Genomic DNA, 9,612 nt, shown 5'->3' with positions numbered 1-9,612 from the left:
CCTTTCAAGCTGTTGTAATGGATGAGTTGTCTGGTGTCTCTTTGAGAGGGTGGAGCCTGAGTGTTATCAAGCTCTTCAAGAGGTTGTTGGTGGTTGTCCAATCCTTGCATATCTTGCTGGTCCTGGTGCAGATGATATTGGTATTGTGTTTGGAGAAGATTGCTATGATACCATTGTTACAGGAATGACGTGGAAATTGAGAAATGGTCTCAAGAGAACACCGACAATCTTTGGGTGGATTTTTCATGGTGGCAGCGGGTCTCCTCCAGCTGCAGGTGTGGTAGCGAGAGCTAATGCCCATGCATTTAGAGCCACTGTTCATGAACAATTGCAAAACTTCTGGACTTTGGACCACCTTGGTGTTGTGCAAGAGGAGGTGTTGGAACCAGACTTAGAGCTGGAGGTGAAGAATGCTGTTCAGTGCGACGAATCTGGAAGTATGTTGTGTCGTGACCTTGGAAACCTCAAGCCCGAAAGAATTTAGCACTTAACAAGGGCCTCTGTGAAACAAGGCTTCGTCGCATGGTTAAAAAGATGGCACCTGAAGAGTACACAGCATATGACAATGAGTTACAAAACTCTCCTCAAAGAGGGGCATATCGAGCCATTGCCAAATGACTGCGTTCCCCAGTCATATATTTCACATAGAGTTGTTAAGCTTGATCGGGAGACAGCTAAACTGCGCATTGTACATGATCCCTCAGCTAAGTCTGAGGGTGGCCTTTCTCTCAACGATGCCCTTGAGAAAGGACCAAACCTTTACCCACTGTTGTGGGGCATACTTCCCCGTTTCCGTATTGGCAAGGTTGGCGTTGTGGGTGATCTCGAAAAGGCTTTTCTACAGCTGTCGCTCCATGATGAAGACCGGAATGTTTGTTGTTTCTTGTGGCTTAACTTGCAAGGAGAGATTGAGGTGTATAGATACAAGAAGGTTTTCTTCGGTGCCAAATCGTCACCATTTCTGCTTCAAGTAGTCCTGAAACAGCATCTCGAGAGTTTCATCAGCAAATCAGAAATGGCTTCCCAACTTCTTCGCAATCTTTACATGATGACCCGGTGAACTCTATGGAGAACACTGAAAAGGCAAGGGAGTTCTGGCATGAGGCGGTGCCCATCTTTAAAGATGGTGGCTTCAACCTACGAAAATTTCGGTCCAATGATGGAGATCTCCTCCGTGAGTTTTCAGACAGCCAAGTACAACAAATACACAAAGTACTTGGGGTAAGCTGGGACTTAAACTCTGATGAACTTCTCCCACTTGTTGACGTGGAAGATATTGTGCCCAAGAAACTTACGAAGAGAGAAGTATTGTCCTGTGTGTCTAAGATTTACGACCCGTGTGGGCTGGTGAGCCCGGTTGTCACGCCCCTAAAGATAATTGTCCAGGACTATTGGAAAGAGAAGCTCGGATGGGATGAGGAAGTCAGTCTCGATCTCCGAAGGCGTGTTGAAGAAGTGTTGAAAGGATTCTCCGGTGGAAATCATCTCAGAGTTAGCCGATGATTAGGAATCACACCCTCTCAGTACAAGGACACAAGAGTGTCGCCTCACATTTTCACTGACGCCTCCTCCAGAGCCTATGCAGCAGAAGCCTATCTTCGTGTAGCAGACATCAAAGGAAACGTAACAGTGAATCTTGTGGCTTCGAAAAGCCGACTTGCTCCACCAAATGGAGACACGATACCTCGTCTTGAACTTCTTGATGCCTTACTAGGAGCTCGACTTTTCAATTCACTAAGATTAGAGTACAATGAGATGCTCAAGATAGATGATGAATTCTTTTGGACAGATTCTAGTGTTGCTCTTGCATGGATTAACCAGGGACCGCGTGTGGGTGGAGTGTTTGTGGCTAACCGAGTGGAGGAGATTACAGCTGTTGATGGAGTGTGGTCATGGGTTCCCACAAATGAAAATCCTGTGGACTTACCTACTTGAGGTATGACAGTCACCCAGTTGTCTGGCTCTAAGATTTGGTGGAATGGCCCCGAATGGTTGAAACGACCTGAGACAGAGTGGCCAAAGCATTCAAAGAATGAAACAGGGAAAGCATTGCTGATGATGGCCGTAACGGACAATGAGGAACCTATGTATGTTGAGGACATTCTTGATACCTCCAGGACACAGGACAAGCAAGTACCTTCGAACATTGAAAAGCGTGGCATGGATGCTACGTTGGCACAGGTCTACTGGAAACAGTCAAGCCATACTATCCTTAGAGGAGTTGAACTGTGCTAAAACGGTTGTTAGTTTTGAAACGCCTCTTGTTTTTTGTACATTTCCAGTATTTGCTCCTTTGCGTGTTACTGTTCATTTGTTTCATTTCAAGTAGACACGTGACGCAATAGTTGTCACTTTTGTCATTACATAATTTAGTCTATTACATAGGGTCATGTTTCCGTTCGACCGCCACGTGTGTAGAGCATATTACTGTAACACAGTCGCTACTCGCTAGCTAGAATTCGCTACTGCTATTGACATTTTGAGGTGCTACAATTACCTATTTCAAGGAGCTAGACCAAAGTAAGTTACTCATATTGTTTACGCTCGGTTTATTCTATTGTTTCGTTTATCATTTGTCCTTTTCTCGCTGTTACGAGTTCGTTTTGTGAGTGGCGAATAGTTCGCAGCCTAAACAGAACGCAGGGTTGTCGGAACAACAACAAGGTTATTTATTCCAAATGAGCGTAGCAAATTCAACACAAAACTTCACAACAAGCACACGCTAGGCTTGTAAATTACAGTTCGACCTCTGTCACACTTGATTAAACACGGCCTCTGCCAAATATACACGCGACCTCTGTCACACCTCAATAAACACGGCCTCTGCCAACCTTTACACTTGACCTTTCTCGTACTACAATAAACACGTACCCTCTTCGCATAAACAACAACCTCTCTAAAAGCTAAACCGATTTGCTTATATACTAATGAGCGTAAGATTCTAGAACTTTCCGGCGCAACTAAATAAAGTAACATTACATATAAATCTATTTACAGGATCACACGTAAACGGGTCCAGAAACTGCTTAGTCACTATGATGCAAAACTAATTAAATATGCAAGAATATTCTAGAGTAAATTAGCATACAGTCATGCAACAATTTTTCGTAACATAACCCCCTCTTGAGAAGAAATTTCTTAAATTCGTACTAACAACGAAAAATTAATTAAATAGTGGAAAGAGAGGAGGTAGTCCAATGTCTCTAAAGTTATTCCTCTACTCTGCTCAGATAATCTGCTCCTACATTCTCGGATCCCTTGATAGCCTCAACTCTAAAGTTGTAGCTCTGAAGGAACATAGCCCAACGCATGAGCCGTCCATTAGCGAACTTCGCACTGTTGATATACTTCAGTGGTTCGTGATCAGTTTGTAGTACAAAGGGAACTCCGTATAAATACAGGTGAAACCTTTTGAATCCCCACACAATGGCTAAACACTCTTTCTCAATGGTTGAGTAATTACGCTCTGCACTTGATAATTTCTTGCTACCGTAGCAAACGGGGAACAGCTTGCCATCATGTTCCTGCATTAGTACAGCACCAATACCACTGTCGGAGGCATCAGTCCGCAGAAAGTAGGTTTTCTCTGGATCTGGCAACCGCAGGATTGGTTCTTTTGTGAGGAGGGCCTTGATAATCTGATAGGCTTTCTCTTGTGCCTCGCCCCATTCGACTTTGTTCGGTTGACCTTTGCGCGTGAGGTCTGTCAGCGGGGCAGCTAAGGCTGCGAAGTTGGGAATAAAATCTCGATAATATCCGGCTAAACCCATGAACGATCTTATCTACTTCTTTGTAGTAGGTCTTGGAGCATCTCTTATCTTTGCCACGTTGTCTTGATGAAGACCAATTAAACCTCCCTCCAAACGATGACCGAGAAAGTCAACAGCGTTAACTCCAAAAAGACATTTAGTCGGTCTTATGGTCATTCCAGCTGCTAATAATCGTCTAAACAACTCTTGTAGTATCTTGATGTGTTCTTCCCACGTACGGGTGTGAACCAAAATATCATCCCAGTAAAACTCAACGTTATCCATTCCATGCAATAGCTTCTTCATGGCTCTCTTTAAGGTCGCTGCAGAGTTGATCATACCAAACGGCATCTTCAGGAATTCATATGATCCGTCAGGCGTCACAAAAGCGGTCTTCGGTATGTCTTCCTCAGGTATAGAAATTTGCCAGTAGCCCTTACTCAAATCAATTCTTGTGAAATACTTGTCACCATTCAACTTCTGGAACAAATGCTCGGCAGTCGGCATAGGTTCAGGGTCGAACACAGTTAATTTGTTCAACTTCTGGTAGTCCACGCATATCCTATTTGTGTTGTCTTTTTTCTTAACAACCACGACAGGTGAGGCATATGGTGAACTTGACTCTCTTATAACTCCCATCTTCATCATGTCTGTAATATCCTTCTTCAGCGATTCTCTCAGGCTATACGGTACTGGGTAAGGTCTTGATCTGACTGGTTGATCGGATGTAAGTTTTATATGATGTTGAGCCAAGCTTGTAGTACCTGGAGCTTCTGTAAACAAGCTTTGAAACTGACTTGCAAGGCCTTTGAACTCTGCTCTTTGCTCATCAGTAAGGTTATCTCCAGTAGCCACATCTTTGAATGACTCTTTAGCGACATATCCACCAATTTCTAAAAAATCAACACCATCCATAGGATCAACTTCTTCCGCTTCATTTTTAGCATGTCCGCTCTTACTAATGTCAGCGTTCACTTCGACAGCCACTGCTCCAACGGGTACCGAATCCTCTCATTCAAAATACTTCTTTAGCGGGTTAGCATGGTAAACTCTCTCCTTTCCTTTGACACACACCTTATAATCGTTGAGACCCACTACTGCACTAACCTCAAATGGACCTTTCCACTGCATTAGAAGCTTGTTATGGTCGGTCGGTAGCAGTATTAATACTTTATCTCCTTGTGCAAACCTTCTGGCTTTAGCCTTACGATCGTAGTAATGCTTGCCTTTGTGCAGGGCTTTCTGAAGTTCAGTATGCGCAAGCTTGAGGGTATCTTCCAGCTTCTCACGTAGCTCAAACACATACTGGTAGCTGTTCTTTACTTCAGGTTCCTCCAACTCTTTCGTCCAGAGCTCTTTAAGAATAAACATCGGCCCTCTGACAGCTCTTCCATACAGCAACTCGAACGGCGAAAAACCAGTAGACTCCTGAGGTTAGATACGCAAACAATAAAGTGTTGATGTAACGATTCCACTGTGTCGGCTGCTCGCTGCACAATCTCTTTAACATGCTCTTCATGGTTCCATTAAACTTCTCCGTCAGGCCATTACACATAGGGTGATAAGGAGTCGTAGTGAGCTGTTTAATGCTCAACAACCGTGTCACTTTCTTCATAGACTCAGATACAAATTGCGTGCCGAGGTCACTCAAGATCTCTTCAGGCACTCCCAAACGACTAAAGATATCCACCAACGCTTCCGCCACAGTCTCCGTATCAATGTTTTTGAGCGGGACAGCTTCAGGATAACGGGTTGCAAAGTCGACCAATGTCAATATATATCTATGACCGTCTTCACTCGGGGGGCTAATAGGCCCAACCAGATCGATTGCTACTCTCTTGAACGGCTTGTCAATTAATGGCATCTTCTCCAGAAGAACCTTCGGTACAGAACCCTTGTTAACCGTCTTCTGACATACATCACATGACTTGCAGTAACGAGTCACGTCCCCTTGAATACCTGGCCAATAGAATGCGCTTTGAATCTTATCAGCCGTCTTCTTTATTCCCATGTGACCTCCCATGAGCGATCCGTGAGCTAGTTCCATGATTCGACTTCTCAGCTGTACAGGAACCATAACTTGCTTCAGGGGTTTACCATTATTCACGTAAGGGTGTTTGTAGACGCGGTACAAAACTCCACCTTTCACTTCAAATGAAATCTCAGCCTGGCCTCTCACAACTACATCATTTCGCTCCCAATATTTCTGTAAGCTCTCGTCATCATTTTGCATTTGTTTGAGCTTTTCTCTATCAACTACAGGACTTTCTTTCGTACTCGGTACCTTCGATGGGATACGTTCTCCGGCCTTCTTTGCTTGACCTCTCGTGGTTACAGCACACGCCTCTTGCACATGATCTTGCCAGCTTGGATCTGGGACGTCAGCAGCTCTCGCGCCTGGTACATTACCAACAATTAAGTCATAAACAGCATCAGGAAGACACTGCGCTTCCACTTGGCCCTTGAGATAAGGTGTATCAACGTCAATCTTTGCAATGGGCACTTTCCTTGCCGTGTTGTCGATGAGCAGCATAACATTAAAGTCGCCAGTGAACTGATCCTCAGACACAAGATCCTTCTTTACTACTATTCCGCTACAGCCAGTGTCTCTCAGGACATCAACAGACTTCTCTCCAACTCTACCTTTCACTACAGGCATTTTACTTCTCACTCCAGACAAAGGTTCAACACAGGCGCTACTCAATAATGGAATCTTCTTACCACAGGCTAACAGCAGCTTCTCATCTTTAATACAGGACTTAACTTCTTCCGCTGTGGGTTTACTCTCAGTCTGCTGAACTAAGCAACTGGCGCTCACTTGACCACGTTGCGCAGGGTTACCATCCTTACTTTGTCCTCCTGATCTCCGTCCACCTGATCGACAGTTTCTAGCTTCGTGTCCTTGCTTGCCACACAGAAAACACCTTTTTCCTATGGTTGGGCAGTTGGCGGCTCTATGACCACTGGAGGGCTGTTGAATTAGACTGTCTGTTCTTGGCTTCCTCCCTCTCAGGCGGTAATACCGGCTTTCTGCTCACTGAGCTAAACAAATGCTTACCATGGGCCTCCAAGTACTGGTCAGCTATCTTCGCAATTTGTGCTAGGGTTTCAGGTGCCCTTTCTCGTAGGTGAATGGCCAAATCCTTAGGGCAGGAGTCAATAAACTGTTCTTTCACTATCAAGTCCTTTAGACCGTCAAAGGTTCGCTCAGTATCTGAAAGCTCTAGCCACCGTAACAGGTACCTGTCCAGTCGCACGATAAACTGGTCCGGACTTTCGTCAACTTCCGGCTTAGACGCTCTTAATTTACGACGATAGCCGTCTTCTGTGAGATCATATCTCTTCATCAGCGCAATCTTGACTTTACCGTAATCTCTAGCTGCTTCTTCAGATAGGCGTGAGTACACTTCGAGTGCTCGTCCAGACAACAGAGCACTGAGCTTTGATGCCCATCCAGTTCTATGCCACTTGGCTGTATCTGCAAATCTCTCGAACCTCTGCAAATATGCGTCCAAATCATCTTTACCATCCACGAACGCTGGAAGTTTCGGCGCTTTAGCTCTATCATCTCTCTCTGCGGTACGACCATCACCATTCGTTGCTGCTAACCTAGCAAGTTCTAACTCATCTTCTCTCTTGGCGGCCTCAGCAATTTCCTTCTGTCTCATGAGGTCAGCTTCATGTTGTAATTTCCTAATTTCTCTTTCCTGACGTCTCGCTTCCCTTTCTTCATCCTGGCGTCTGCGTCTCTCTTCTTCCTCACGTCTCTGCCTTTCTGCTTTCTCTTCTTCCTCACGTCTTTGCCTTTCTGCTCTCTCTTCTTCCTCACGTCTTTGCCTTTCTGCTCTCTCTTCTTCCTCGAGCTTCTGCTCCTTTACTAACTGCCTTTGTTTTTCTTCTTTCTCTTCTTTCAACTTCTGTTGTTCATGCACAAATTCAAGTAGCTTTTCACCTTCCAGTCCAGACTCCTTACCAAGTTGCATAAGTTTCTCCATTTGACAGCGTTAGAATTCCAAGGCTCTTTCACTTGCTACCACTTGTTTCCACGGCACAGTTACTTCCTTGCGAGTTGCGATCCTTTCCTGGTTATCGGTAGACAACAAACAGTTCCTTGAATTCCACTCTCCCGGACAGGCCCCCAATGTTACGAGTTCGTTTTGTGAGTGGCGAATAGTTCGCAGCCTAAACAGAACGCAGGGTTGTCGGAACAACAACAAGGTTATTTATTCCAAATGAGCGTAGCAAATTCAACACAAAACTTCACAACAAGCACACGCTAGGCTTGTAAATTACAGTTCGACCTCTGTCACACTTGATTAAACACGGCCTCTGCCAAATATACACGCGACCTCTGTCACACTTCAATAAACACGGCCTCTGCCAACCTTTACACTTGACCTTTCTCGTACTACAATAAACACGTACCCTCTTCGCATAAACAACAACCTCTCTAAAAGCTAAACCGATTTGCTTATATACTAATGAGCGTAAGATTCTAGAACTTTCCGGCGCAACTAAATAAAGTAACATTACAATATAAATCTATTTACAGGATCACACGTAAACGGCTTCAGAAACTGCTTAGTCACTTTGATGCAAAACTAATTAAATATGCAAGAATATTCTAGAGTAAATTAGCATACAGTCACGCAACAATTTTTCGTAACACTCGCACAGATTTCTGTATTGTTGTTTTATGGTTAGTTAATCAATTAGAGCAATTACATAAGAATCGATTTCGTTCTTGTTGCTTTTTAGTTCGAACCACAACTGTAACCACAACTGTAACCACGATCATTGTCACAGCCACACATATACGCATTTCAGCTAACGCTACCACAGTTACGACCGTATCGTTACAGTTCTGAAAGGTTATCAAGTATTTGTGAAGCTATCTTCGTCAAGTGTGATTCATTAAAGACATTAGTGATTGGAACTTTGACCTGTGTTGTTGTGCGTTCGCATTATACGCTCCGTAATCTCAGTTACTTCTATCCTGTGACCTGCGAAGGTCACAACGGTTATCTTGAAGCAAGTGCAGAGAAAATTTTTCTCTAGGGAGTTAAAGTCGCTGGAAAATGGCCAACCTGTTCAGCGTCAGTCTTGTCTAATATCCTTACATCCGTTCTTGGAAGGTGGATTAATAAGGATGGGTGGCCGTTTGCAACAAGTGGACGTAACCTCTGATGAGCTTCATCCTGTCCTTGTAAAGAAGTGTGGTGTCATCGACCAGTTAGTACTTCACATTCATGAACAAATGCAACATGCTGGTTCTGCAACAGTTATCTCGGAACTGAGACGCCAAGGGATTTGGATCCTGCGCTCAAAGAGGTTGGTCTCATCAGTTATACGGAAGTGTAGGAAATGCAGCAGGTTTTTAGCTGCTCAGGCATCTGAACAGACGCCCCCGCTCCCTCGATGTTGTGTGACCTGCAAGAGTCCCTTTGAAACTACTGGTATGGATCTAGGAGGACCCCTATACTTGAAGAATAACAGCAAGGTCTGGTTCGTTTTGTTCACCTGCATGTCAGTAAGAGCCATTCATTTAGAACTTGTGACGTCGTTGTCTACAGAAACGTTGATACAGGCACTGCAGAGATTTATGAACAGACAAGGTGTCCCTCAGTTATGCATAAGTGATCATGGATCAAACTTTGTGGCGGCCGCTAAGTGGGTGAGAGAGAAGAATGTTGACATGAAGTGGCAGTTTGTGGTTGAACGTGGACATTGGTGGGGAGGAGCCTGGGAGAGGTTAGTGGGCATTGCCGAAGGACTCCTACGTTGCTCATTAGGTCACGCCGTTCTTTCCTGGGAGGAACTAGTAACTGCTCTAACTGAAGTAGAGAAAGTCATCAACTGCCGG

The 9,612-nt window shown here is 44.5% G+C and overlaps 1 protein-coding gene and 1 long non-coding RNA gene across 2 annotated transcripts; both read right to left on the bottom strand.

The window, feature by feature from the left end:
- Positions 1–2,618: 2,618 nt before the first annotated feature.
- On the bottom strand, positions 2,619–8,411 carry LOC146487645 (uncharacterized). Its single transcript, XR_014868319.1, has 3 exons — positions 8,190–8,411; positions 2,856–2,896; positions 2,619–2,806 (listed from the first exon to the last, which is right to left on the bottom strand). It is a non-coding gene; the product is annotated as an uncharacterized LOC146487645 (long non-coding RNA).
- On the bottom strand, positions 4,761–7,759 carry LOC146487646 (uncharacterized). The gene is made up of 3 exons (XM_085128995.1): positions 6,773–7,759; positions 5,356–6,654; positions 4,761–5,177 (listed from the first exon to the last, which is right to left on the bottom strand). Exons 1-3 carry the CDS (start codon positions 7,742–7,744, stop codon positions 4,761–4,763), a joined length of 2,688 nt encoding a protein of 895 aa, XP_084985121.1. The 5' UTR covers positions 7,745–7,759.
- Positions 8,412–9,612: the final 1,201 nt, after the last annotated feature.

This window comes from Pavona decussata, unplaced genomic scaffold (assembly GCF_977016875.1).
Source record: "Pavona decussata unplaced genomic scaffold, jaPavDecu1.1 SCAFFOLD_14, whole genome shotgun sequence".
NCBI classification, from domain to species: Eukaryota; Metazoa; Cnidaria; class Anthozoa; order Scleractinia; family Agariciidae; genus Pavona; species Pavona decussata.
Note: the sequence above shows the minus strand (reverse complement) of the source record. Positions and strands in the feature narration are given on the sequence as shown.

Coding starts and splice junctions, on each gene's coding strand:
- LOC146487646 (XM_085128995.1), bottom strand. CDS start 7,744: ATGGAGAAACTTATGCAACTTGGTAAGGAGTCTGGACTGGAAGGTGAA. Junction 6,655..6,772: donor GCTCAGTGAGCAGAAAGCCG/GTATTACCGCCT, acceptor CTGTGTGGCAAG/CAAGGACACGAAGCTAGAAA. Junction 5,178..5,355: donor TATCTGAGTCTATGAAGAAA/GTGACACGGTTG, acceptor ATCTAACCTCAG/GAGTCTACTGGTTTTTCGCC.